The sequence below is a fragment of the Parasteatoda tepidariorum genome, chromosome 3 (assembly GCF_982258835.1).
Source record: "Parasteatoda tepidariorum strain Cologne lab strain chromosome 3, Ptep-v5.0, whole genome shotgun sequence".
Classification (NCBI taxonomy): Eukaryota; Metazoa; Arthropoda; class Arachnida; order Araneae; family Theridiidae; genus Parasteatoda; species Parasteatoda tepidariorum.
In genome coordinates, this window is record NC_141757.1 from 15,814,056 (window position 1) to 15,827,492 (window position 13,437).

The following is a 13,437-nucleotide window of genomic DNA, read 5'->3' on the forward strand; positions in this document are numbered from 1 at the left end:
TTCACAAGTTTATCTTTAATTTGAGCCTTCAACATTTCTTGTGCAGATTTATGTTCATACAAATTTGAAAATAGTGAAAATTCATCTACAAAGTTTTCCTCTAAATCGGATGAATAAATTTTCACCAAATTTTGCGCTTTTAGTTTAATCTCAGATTCTGACTAATTATTGTGAACAAGAAAACCGAAATTATCGTACAAATCACTGTAAGCTTTACGCCTTTTAGTCATTTAGTCATTGTAAATTATTGTATTTAGTCATTGTAAATTACGCCTTTTAGTCATTGTAAATTAAAATCCATATTAATAAAAATGTTAAAAAAAAATATGTAAGAAAATTTTAGCATATATTTTGAAAAAAGGGGAGGAGTGGGGGGGAGGAGGGGAGGCCCCAAAAATGGCTATGCCTAGGGCCTACGAAAGGTATAATCCTGCTCTGCTTGCTGCGGTCAGTGTCGGGTGACTGATCGGTCTGCAAAGGGACCAAAACTATGCGGTATTGGTCCTCGTTAAATTGTTCTACCGTAAAGTGCTCACCGTAAAGACGCGCAGTACCGTAAAGATGCGCAGGTCGTCGGGCTACCGATGTGGGATGTTATCCCTCTGCAGAGGTTTAAAGCTGTTATGGCATGTCTTCTAATCATGCTCAGGGATGTCTCCCAGACCGTCGCGAATAGTCTATTGCGCAGCCGTGGTGGCTCAGGGAATAGAGCATCCACGTCCCAATAAGGTGAACTGGGTTCGAATCCCAAATTTGGTCGATACGAATTCCGCACCAAGCTCGCACCAAATACAGTGCTGATATAAAATATCCTCAGGGGTGGACGGATCATGGGTTAGAATCCCCTTTCCGTCAAACTAACCGTGGGAGGTTCTCGTTGTTTTCCTCTCCATATAACGCAAATGTGGGTTAGTTTCATCAAAAAGTTCTCCACGAAGGCAAAATTTCTCCCTATACTTGATTTTGGAGTTTCCTTGTCTTCTGGATAGAGTTCAAAATTACAAAGTTAGGAGCTGAACATTGATAATCGTAAACTCAAAATATTGTCGGCTGTTCAACGACGGTTATAAAATAAAACAATAGCCTATTGGCAGCTCTAGGGTAGCGTAAATAAACAACAACTTCAACAATAGATGAAATCAAAAAATTCTTTCGATTTCAAACACTAGTGTCGAGCAAAAAGTTATTTTTATTTCATTTTATTGTCTGGTATATAACATTTATTTATTCATATTGTATGTTTAATGAAAAAAAAATCTCGATTTAAATTATTTCCATTAAATTTTTTTAAACAGTTTCTATTAACACACCATGATTTCCTGACACTCTAGAGTAGATTTCCATTGCCTGTGTACAATCCGTGCTGACGATATTCATTAGACGAATAAACCTAACGTTCGGATTTGGAACAGATTTATCTTTGGTATGCAAATGTTGTGGGGAGAACACAGAGCATCAGGTTGTTGTTAGTGGGGATATGGACTATCCATTTCAACCATTCCCTGTGATCTCTTTTCTCGACCATGCCTTCATTCGAATTCACTATCAGATTCGAAATTTCGACCTGCCATTCCTAGAATTTCTGTCGGAAAGCACACTTCATTCGAATTTGAGATGATGTGTCGGGTTCGATTAAATCATTCCATTCACCCCTGAGAAGAATTTAATTCCTTGTATTTGCGCTAAGAAGAATTCAATTCAATTCACTTCACTTCGGGATGAAGTATTTTGCAGAAACGGGAAAGTTAATACAATAAGAAAATGTAATTCAAATAAAGATTTAATTAGATAAACACTAGATTAGGAATAGTATTCTCATTAAAATTCATTAAGGGAGCGTATAACTTTACCGGCAATCTAAATAGGTCACATTTGGTAATTTCCTTAGAGTAATATTAATGTAGAAGGGAGTTTGTATTCTTATGAATATCATACGTAATGCAGTACACGCTAGATGCATCACATCCAGTTATATCGAATGCACGGATATACCGCCGTTCTGAAACTAATTCTTCTCAAAAAGGCTAGAGAATCAGACTTTGGTCCGGAGAGTCCAGGGTTCTATATCAACTCCGCTAAGACCTATGGAGTACTTACTATATACGTGGCCTTTAAATCTCTGGAATGTTGAGCCTATCCTATGGTCGTTGAGTCTCTGGAATGTTGATATATGGCCTTTAACTCTCTCCATCCTATGGTCGTTGAGCTGTTCCCTGGGTACAGGGATCTGTAGAAAACCTTCTTCCTGTTCCGTTCAGCCATCGATCAGGATTGCTGGATTTCGAACCCAGGTGACCTCTTTGGAAGACAAGCGCTCTATCCCCTGAACCACCACGGCTGTGGTCACCTTATTTTATTTTATTTTATAACCGTCGTTGAACAGCCGACCCAATTTTTGGGTTTACGACTACTAATGTTCAACTACGTATCCTTGTAATTTTAAACCCAATCCAGAAGAGGCATTTGCGTTACATGGGGAGGAAGACCACGGAACCTCTCACGGTTAGCCTGACGACAAGGGAACTCCAACCCATGATCCGTCTACCACTGAGGATATTTCTCGTCAGCACTGTGGTCGGTTCGACCCGGGTGCGGGATTTGTATCTATCAGTCATCGCTGGAATTCCAGCACGGGTCACCTCATTGGAAGACGAGCCTAAAGTCACTATAGCCTAAGCCACCACGGCTGTGGTCACCTGATTTGGGGGTTAAAGTACTGTTGATACTATGGTAGAAGGTAACTAATTTACTTGTGTAGGTAATATGATAATAATTGTTTTAATGACAGCCAATTTAATGACTATAGTTTTAATAACGGAACAACTCAAATTTATGTAAATTAAAGGTTTTACAGGATTTATGTCTTGTGTGTATTTTTAGAAACTTATTTTAAAAAAAATCCATCTTCATATACAGCTAGAGTAATTTACATTAGATCCCAATGAACGAGACAAGAGATTTTTAATTGCAAAGTGATCCGAAAAGAACTGAGAAAACAGTTCTGACAGCAGCGAGTAAGAGTTTAATTATTACTTTAGCTCCTGGTTTAATTATAAACTGCTAAACTTCATTACAAGTTTGTTTAATTAAATACCATTAATATATGTTAAAGTTTTGTTTTATTAATGAATCCCTGATAGTACGTTACAAATATGTTTAACCATTAACTGATGAAATGCAATAGTAAATTTTCAGTCACATTCTAATGTTTAAATATTTAGATGCAATTATTTAACTGGAATCGCTAAGGAAACACTATTGATTATATTTCAAACATTAAAGCAACTTCAGTCATTTATTATTAAACAATATTTATCTTAAGTCGTTTCAAAAACATGAAAAAATGAATTTCAGATATTTTTGAGTCATAATATTCTATTTCTTAGTGACTTGTTTAGATAAATTTAGTTTGAGAAAAGATAAGCTTATAGACTACAAAAAGCTTTGATTTTGTTATTATTGTTTGTTATTTTTAAAAATTTAAGATATAGTTAACTGAATAAATAGAGTAAACTTACCCGAAACAAAATTTCTCTAAGAAACTCTATAAAAAAATTTAAATTTCATAAAAAATTTTTTTATTTTAAAAGACATATCACGTAAAAACATAATCCGTAACGTCGTACACGGAGAGAAAAGATGTACAGTCAAAACTACTAAAATATGATAAAATTTACCTTGCTTCTGGCTCTATGGGAACATCAAAAAATTGGTAATTTTTACCAAAAGCACTTTGGAAATGATTTTGATATAATTAATAATTGTTTTGATATAATTAATAACTGTAAATTATAATTAATAATTGTAAATTATAATTAATAACTATAAATTATAATTAATAATTGTAAATTATAATTAATAATTGTAAATTATAATTAATAATTGTTTTGATATAATTAATAATTGTAAATTATAATTAATAATTGTAAATTATAATTAATAATTGTAAATTATAATTAATAATTGTAAATTATAATTAATAATTGTTTTGATATAATTAATAATTGTAAATTATAATTAGTAAAATTTGGTAATTTTATCATGATACCTTAGAGTCTGGCAAAAAAGCATTTTTTCGGTTAACTTTACTTTTCGATTTTGTATTTTTTACAATGTGTGATAATAAGAACTATAATTTTGAAAACCCGAACTTTTGTTTAACCGTTACTATCTAAACGGAAAAATTACCAAATTAATAGTTTTAAGTACAGTATAATTTGGTTCTTATTAGCGGAATTATGTTTTATTTACCATACATACGGTAATTTTACCAGTATTTTTTCCGTGAGCAGTACTTGCTCAAAGTCGTTTTAATAAATAGTTAATCACTAGAATTTGTTGATTTTACTATAAATGTTGTGTGAAGTAATTTATATTTATTTATTGTAATACGTCAAACAATTTTTTAAATATATTTCAGCAAAAATTATTTGTATATATGAAAAAGTAGAATGAATTTGGGTACCTGGAATGTGTCAAAATTAGTTCTGTTTTCTAGCTGACAAACTCTGAAATAAAATTTACTAGTCAAAAAAGACCTGCTATACAATCGTGCTGTTGTAAATGAATTCACAGCGCATGTGATGATAAGTTTGTTTTACTGCGTGAACACTCTATTGTTCTTTCGTTTTTAAACTAGCCTTATTTATTGGTCATTGCAGTAACAAAAATTAATTTTACCCCAGTTTATTTGACGTTTATAAAAGATTCATACTCTAATATGCAATAGTTGCACTGTTCTATTTTGTTTCGATAATCGCTGATATCGGAGTAAGACCGGGTTCTAACCATTCCCCCCATTCATGTGCCCCCATGAAAGCTGCTGTGCTGCAGAGGAAGAAGATAACTACATACAAGACTGAGCAAAGCTTTTAAGGGACTTAAGGCTAAATTTATTGCGGGACCCCTTTCGCAAAATTCTTACTTTTATGTTTATAGAATTTTTGAAGACGCTTTAGTTTTTCTATCGACATAGGGAAATCCTACATAACTTTGTTGTTGTTGTTTCTAATGTCACTTGCCACACGGGAAAGTCTGCTTGGTGAAATCGAGCAAATTTAAGGCAGAGTGTGCGTTTCTTATTTTTCATTGGCGCCATCCTATGGCCAAGAATTCGTCTTCAGCCACACACACGTCACAGCCCGTTTTATAGGGCGGACCCATTCACACATCCATTCATTCATCTACAGATCGTAATTTTGACCTGAATCAGAGAACGATCAATTTCCAATCCAGTACCCTCCGAGAGGTATTGATTTGTAATGGGAACATGGAGGACTTTGCTACGCGACAGATTTAACGTGCATCAGTCGCCATTTAATACACGGGGAATCTTTGGCCGGCGGGGTTCGAACCCACGAACTCTCGGACATGGGCCCAGTGCCCTACCGACCAGGATATCCCGGCCTCTAACTTTCCTGTAAAAGAAACTAATTAATAAACACTATATTTTTGTAACGAATTTTGATCGGTACCACAGCAGTCTTGAGCTTCTCCTTCCTCGAGTTCGGCCTTGTTTGCATCGCAGGTACAGTGCACTAAAAGAAAAAAAAACGGACCATTTTGAGTAACTTTTGATCTAATGATCGGATCTTCACGTTCTAGGACTCGTTCTTAATGGTTTGAGATGTTGACCTCAATTATGCTAATAAATTATTGCAGAAGCTATTTTAAGTTGCGAAATCAGACACAAAAAAGTACTTTCTTTATGTAAACATACTTTTTTCTTTGTTTTGTTTTTAAGAATTCGGATATTTGAATGTTTGATCGCATTTTGATTAGAATGCAGCTGCAAGCTGGCAAATATGGTCCTAATAGTTTGGCCATGAGAGCGGTAAAAAGTTTAAGACTCCTTAATGTTAATTTTACTTTTTACATATTTCGCCATATCTCGTGTAAGGTAGAAAACTTTTGCGCACAGTTATAAGTTCTGCGCAAAAAATAAATTTCAGTATATATTTATTATATCTTATGTTTATTTAGTAATATTCGGAAAAAAACATGAGTTGTAAGGTATAAAATTTTTTGCATCATTTTAAAGTATCTAATTTCAAAATACAAAATTCGAGCGAAATCAGTTCAATAGTTCCTGAGAAATGGAATATTAAAAAAGTCGTATATTTAATATATTCAACCTATTTCTTTCAAATTTTAAATTTTGAAATTAGATACTTTAAAATGAAATTTTTTTAAAAATTTTAAGACTTCACAATTCAAAATTTTTTCTACTATTATTAAATAAAATATAATAAAAAATAATAAATATTAACTGAAATTTACTTTTTGCGTGGTAAAAATAAAAGTTTCTTCTTAATAAATTTGAAGAACGTTCATGTGCTTATAATTTGTCAGTTCTTTTATATCTATTTAACTATTACTATAACGTAAAATAAAATTTTAAGTAAAGGAATGGGAATTTTTCTTTTTAAAATTGTATACCAATAAAATAAAATATTATTTTTATTAAAAATAATGTCTGTCTTCTGTCTACCATACCTACTTTATAACTTAACTATTACAAAAATATAGATTATTATTTTATTTTTATGATTATTATGTTCGAATATTTTAGCTATATAGAAGAGCATGGCAGAAATAAACGAAAATCACATAAAATGCTGTATTCTGTAATGGAATAGTATTTATTTTAATCTTAGATAAATGAACACATTTTTTAAAAAAAAATGTAATATTGGTTTATTTGCTAGCTTTAAAGCTAAAAATGATTATTTTGTTGGTTTAAAATACATATTTTTTCTTCTTTGCATTAAATAAAGGGACTTTTTCCATGAATTATTGTGAAGATTCTTTGCTTTTTTGCCTCGTCATTGTTTAAAATTTAAAACAAAATTATTAGTTTTAGTATTTAATAAAGAAATTTTAATTTGTTTATTTTTTATTATTTATTTAATTTACATTTAGTGCTTATTTGTTTAACATGAATCACGAATTGTGAGCAATTGTTTTTTCACAAAATGTTTATTCGAATATACCGTCCCTGGCTAAATTATTAGACGCACTATGAGATTCTATGTAAAATCTTAATTATCAGGTCATACTATACAGCTTTACTGTTTTTACGCGACTGAAACCGGTTTGCACTTGTTTACGTTCGTGTATCAATCGGTTAAATTAGACGATATATAATATAAATTTGACGTTAGGCTAAATTAGACGATATATAATATAAATATAGAATATTTATTATATTAGTATTTTATAATAATTAGATCAAATTATTAGACCCAATGTAGTTTTTTAATATTTAAATGTTTTGCACGAGTTTGTATGCAATACTTTTGCATTGAAACATACATGTAATGAGTTTTTATTCAGGAGATTTTTTATATACTTTCTATTTGTATTTATTTTTAACGTATTGCATTACAATGTCAACCAATTGATACAGGAGTGTAAACAAGTGCAAACCGGTTTCATCCGACAATAAAGCTGTATAGTATCACCTGATGATTATAATTTTACATAGAATCTTATAGTGCGCCTAATAATATGGCCGGGGAATAATATGGTGAGGAAACTATCTACTGGAATGATTTAATTTACCATCATCTTGTTATTTATTTGGATGCATTTCATTTAATTAAGGTACGAAATAAGGTTCTCCTGGAATAAAATCAAGATTATTTTAAATGCCTTTCCAAAGTTTCTGCCTTGTTCCCATTTTGTATTTCATCATCCATTAAAAATGCACATCATCCGCGTATCCTTCCTCGAAAGCTCACAACCGTGGCAGACCCTTTCCAGAACGATGTCGTGCAACGCTGGAAAAAAACCATGTAATATTTATTAGCGCTTTCATTAATATCATTGCTTTGAGGTTGATGGAGAGCGTCTGGCCTTCTGTTTCTGCGCCACTGGGGAGCCGCAAACCCTCGAATGCAATAACGTAATTGCGAGAGCATCCTCCGAGACCCACACACTCATATAGTTTTGTTCGATGTGCGGCCGGTTTCAACTTCGCTCTTCTACCCTCCAACTATTATTCTCATAATAAAAGAATGGAGAGAACACCAGAAGATCACACAATGTTCGCGGAACAAACCCCAAGTCTGCCAAAAATAATGACAAAAGAAAGAAATAATCTTCGCTAAGATGGATGGTACGTCTTCCCCTAAGTATTAATTTTTGTTTTGCTTGATTTGTTCCGGACTTCGTATAACTGTGGATCAGAAGACAACCAAAAAAGAAGAAGTTGGGGTGATATCCGTTATTTGGTGTCTGATAAACAGCTTGGAAGAAGCATGGCTGAGAGATTAACCTTTTCATAGTCACATGTGTGGCTGATAAACTTAGAAAAGTTTATTCATTGTTGTGTGGCTGGGGAAGAGTTTTGAATTTATGTTTTTTCAGAGTTAAATAAAATGATTAAATATATTTCTGTTTGCATACAAAATTAGGCATTTTATAAATGCTTAAGTGAAACTATTTTTTGACTGTTACACAGATTATCGGTGATAATTGCTATACGAAATTAAATGTCCCATTTTGACTTAACATAAATAATAAATATGTCGATTATGTGAAAAAAATGAACGAATTAAAAAGCGATTTAGTAATAAGCGGTTTATGCGGGTTTTAAATATTTCCAAGAAATGTATAATTATTGATTAATATTTTAATCTTATTTTTTTTTACTCGAATAAGTTCTAAATCATGATACTAACACTGAAAAAAAACTGTTAAAATTACCGAAATATGGTAAATTTTACGGTGTTCCTGGCTTTATGGGAACACCAAAAACGGTTAAAACAAAAAGTTCGGTAATTTTTATCATTAACATACCCTTTGGTAATGATTTTGGTAAATTTAACAATAAATTTTGGTGTTATTATATGTGATAAAATTTGCGAAATGTGTTAAAATTTTTAAATTTTATCGATGTACTTTAGAACATGGCATGAAAACCATTTATTTATTCAGATCGGAAGCATTAGTATCACTCATTTATTCGGTTGAATTTACTTTTCAGTTTTGTATTTTTGTTTTTAAATGAATGGTAATAAGAACTATCTAAAAACAAGAATTTTTGGTAAACTGTACCATAGGAACGAAAAAAAAACGAAATGAGCGGTTTCAATACCGTATTTTTAATGAAAAAAATACCGTAATTTTTATGAATTGTATAATTTAATTAAATCTTAGCCTAAATGATTAATCCAATTTAAAGGATTGTTTGTAAACAAGTACTCGACGTAAAAAAAAAGACGTGGCTGGATATTTTATTTATATAAGATACATGTACTCACCTAAGTTTCTGATATATTCTATAAATATTCAATGGTTATGATCTTGATTACGTGGCACACATTAAAATGGAGAAACAGTTTTGTCTTGACTTCAACGGCATGTTTTTGTCAATGTCAACCACAAAGGCAATAATACCTTAATTTCATTGTTGATGGCATTGAGATTATATGCATAAACTTGTGAAGTTAAAAAATTGTGCACTCCCAATACCAACATGTGAAGTTAAAAATTTATGCACTCCCAATGCCAATTTGTGAAGGGAAAAGTTTATGTACTCCCGATGCCAACTTGTGAAGGCAAAAGTTTATGCACTCTCAATGCCAACTTGCGAAGGGCGAAGTTTATGCACTCCCAATGCCGATTTGTGAAGGGAAATGTTTATGCACTCCCGATGCCAACTTGTGAAGGGAAAAGTTTATGCACTCCCAATGCCAACTTGCGAAGGGCGAAGTTTATGTACTCCCAATACCAATTTGTGAAGGGAAATGTTTATGCACTCCCGATGCCAACTTGTGAAGAGAAAAGTTTATGCACTCCCAATGCCGATTTGTGAAGGGCGAAGTTTATGAACTCCCAATACCAACTTGTGAAGGGCGAAGTTTATGCACTCCAAATGACAACCTCTAAAGGACAAAGATTATGCTTTCCTAATGCCAACCTCTAAAGGACTAAGTTTAGGCAATGCCAACTTGTGAAGGACAAAGTTTAGACACTCCCAATGCCAATATATGAATGCCGACATTAAGCACCCCCCTCTCATTGCCTTAAATATAGCTGAAACTACATCACTGTTGTTGAGCTTTGATTTACCATTAGTATATGTACCAGGTGATCCGGGGTGCACACATTTGTATTCTGTACCAGACACATGGTGAGTTACTGTATCTTTCCATGCATCACCCGTCTTTGTACGTCATATACTTGTAAATAAACAGATCTTTGGAAAGGGGGGGGGATCATTTAGGCCAGATGTATTTTTGCAATACGTATACAGAAATAGAATTACATAGAATCACCATATATTGTTGCATTGATATTTTGTTGAACAAATATATTTCTTCATTGATGAATTTTCCCTCCTTTATTTCAGCCTCTATCGGAACAAACCAAGACCGCAAAGGTCCCGTGTTCACTTACGAACCTCCCAACAAAGTGGAGTTTTCAAACGCAACAGGAACTGTCATTCCGTGCTCTGCAGAAGGAATACCACCACCGACGATTAGGTGGGCACATGCTCTGGACGGTAGTTTTATTTCGGACGTTGCTGGATTAAGGCATGTCCGGCCTGACGGATCTCTTGTGTTTCCACCTTTCAGGGCCGAAGATCAAAGACCGGACATTCACGTGACAGATTACAGGTGTATCGCCAGCAACTCGGTTGGGTCCATCGGAAGCAGAGATGTTAGAGTCAAAGGAAGTAAGTGTTAATCATATTTTTATATTTGATTGATTATTAAAATTATTTAAATGGTTTTAAAACTGTAAAATTGTACGAAAGTGACGTCCAGTGAACCAAAGAAAAACAAAGTGAATAACTTTTCTTCTTATAATCACAAAGTACCAACCTTAATGACTCTAAGAATTCACATCAAATATAATGATATATGTTGGCATTGATTAAATTACGAAATCTAAAAAAAAGTCCTATTTTTAATTTTTTTTTATTTCTTAAGAACTATTCGACCAATTTTACACATTTTTTTTATATTTTCATTTAAATGTACATAAATTCCAATTCAAATTATGAAAAAAATTGTGTATACCGAACAATATTAAATGAATTACGCAAATTATATGAATAAATTCAATTTTATGTCTCCAAAGCTACTTGAAATTTGTTTGTATTTCAAATAGAGCAGAAGTTATGGTAATTTAGATTCGGCAAAAAAGTATCACCCATCTTTTCAGCTTTTTATCTCAAAACCTCTGTGTATCTGTGTTACTTGTGCTAATGGAAGAAAACTTGCTACTTCCGTCTGAAAAAAAAGTACTTTTATTCAGAAATTTTTTGTTTTTGATTTAGTAACTTAAAATATCATCTGCACTTATTTTTTAGCATATTTGAGGTCACCCACTCGAACCATTAAGAATGAGTACTAGAATGTGAAGATCCGATCATTAGATCAAAAGTCATTAAGAGTGCTCTTTTTTGGCGCATTGTACATTATACATGCATAAAAAATTTTAACAAAAATTTAAAACTTTATCGCCAAAGTAGTTCGCGTTTTTTAACTTAAAACGATGACGCTTAGATTCCAGTTAAATACGTGGGTTAATCGGTTATATTTTTTTTAATTAGCAGTTAAAATTTTTTAGACGTTTAGGTTTTTAAAAAAGAATAAAAAAAACGAATAGTTATTTAAGTTCAAGCCAAAAAGCTTTTTTTTTCTTGGAACAAATGTACTTGAAAAATGCAATAAAAAAAATCGCAATCTTTTTACATTTTTAACCATCTTTTTCTACAAAAAAGAAATATATTTATTAAAATTCACTTGCCTGCATCCATTTTTTTTATTTCTGATATGAATAATGTATCTTGTAATATAAATGAATTGAGCTGGTATAACCAAAAGAGTCATTTTTCAAACACATTCAATATCCATACACAATACAAATATTTATATGTCAAATATTTTTAAGTGTGTCAAATATATATATTAACCATAAAAATATATTTAAATAAGTCAGATATATTTCTTTCTGTTTCTAGTAAAACTTATCGAAAATTTATATCACATCACAAATACAACTCAGAATTATTTTTATTCATACCAAATCTATATGATTACCGCTTGGAGTAACTCGAGCACTTTCTATTCAGATATAAATTTACGAAAGTCGTACTACATTTAATTCGAAAAAGCTCACGTTTGCGGAAATATTCCCTTTGAATAAATTTAAAATTTCTTACAATTTGTTTTCAGTTTTAAGTCAAGAAACATATATTTATAAATGGTATTGAAGGAATGTTGTAGCGCATCAAAATATCTCAACATAAGCAAATAATCGCAGCACACTTTCCATTTCTTCAAATGCCTTTTTTACTCTTTGTATCGGCATTCCTTACATTTTATATCTGATTATCTTATAAGGCATTTATTCTTACGTAGTTGATCTCGTTATTGTATTATAACGTAGCCAGAGGAGCATTTATTTAAATTTACTTTTTGTTTCAGTCAATATTTTACTGCATATATATTCAACATCTCATATTCAATAAAAAAGTAAATAAATGTTTTTATTCTGATGGAGCGAAATATTTTTATTCCACTGCTGTGTTCTCTTTTGGAGTATATTTATTCTCCAGAAATCTATAACGCAACCCCTACTGTATCTATTTTAAATCAGTTTTTTTCTTCTTTTTTTTAAAAATTTTCTGTTCAGAGTGCGAGAGAAAGGAATGATACATTTTTCATAAGTCCATATTTATGAATAGTTTTGAAGAAGGAACTATTCATCTATGTTTTTAAATTTAGTTTTTATTTCTGTATAAAATGCAAAATACTGATTATTATGGATGGTGACCTATTTTTTGTTTAACTCAAAAGAATACTCATTGCATATCAGAATTTAATGAACTTAATTTTATAAAGAGAACCCTCACAAAGCAAATTTTATTCCCCGAATACATTGTGAGCAAGATGAGCATAACTTTAAAATTCAACTTAACTTATTTTGTAACTTAAAAGAATACTTATTGATCACAGAATTTAATGAACTTAATTTTATAAAGAGAATCCTCATAAAGCAAATTTTATTCCCCGAATACATTGTGCCCAAGATAAGCATAACTTTAAAATTTAACTTATTTTGTAACTTAAAAGAATACTTATTGAATATCAGAAATTAATGAACTTAATTTTAAAGAGAACCCTCATGAAGCAATTTAAAAGAATACTTATTGAATATCAGAAATTAATGAACTTAATTTAAAAGAGAATGCTCATAAAGCAAATTTTAATCCCCGAATACATTGTGAACAAGATGAGCATAACTTTAAAATTTAACTTAGTTTATTTTGTATCTTAAAAGAATACTTATTGAATATCAGAATTTAATGACTTAATTATAAAGAGAACCCTCATAAAGCAAATTTTTATCCCCGAATACATTGTGAGCAAGATGAGCATAACTTTAAAATGTAACTTAACTTATTTTGTAACTTAAAAG

The 13,437-nt window shown here is 31.5% G+C and overlaps 1 protein-coding gene across 3 annotated transcripts in view; it reads left to right on the top strand.

The window, feature by feature from the left end:
* The window catches only part of LOC107450135 (cell adhesion molecule Dscam1-like), a 446,044-nt gene that overhangs the window by 66,181 nt on the left and 366,426 nt on the right, over positions 1-13,437 (top strand). For all 3 annotated transcript variants that reach the window (XM_087158866.1, XM_087158865.1, XM_071186796.2), the window contains exon 2: positions 10,358-10,684. In XM_087158866.1, the coding sequence (XP_087014992.1) occupies positions 10,358-10,684 (327 nt within the window). The remainder of the gene's footprint in view (positions 1-10,357; positions 10,685-13,437) is intronic.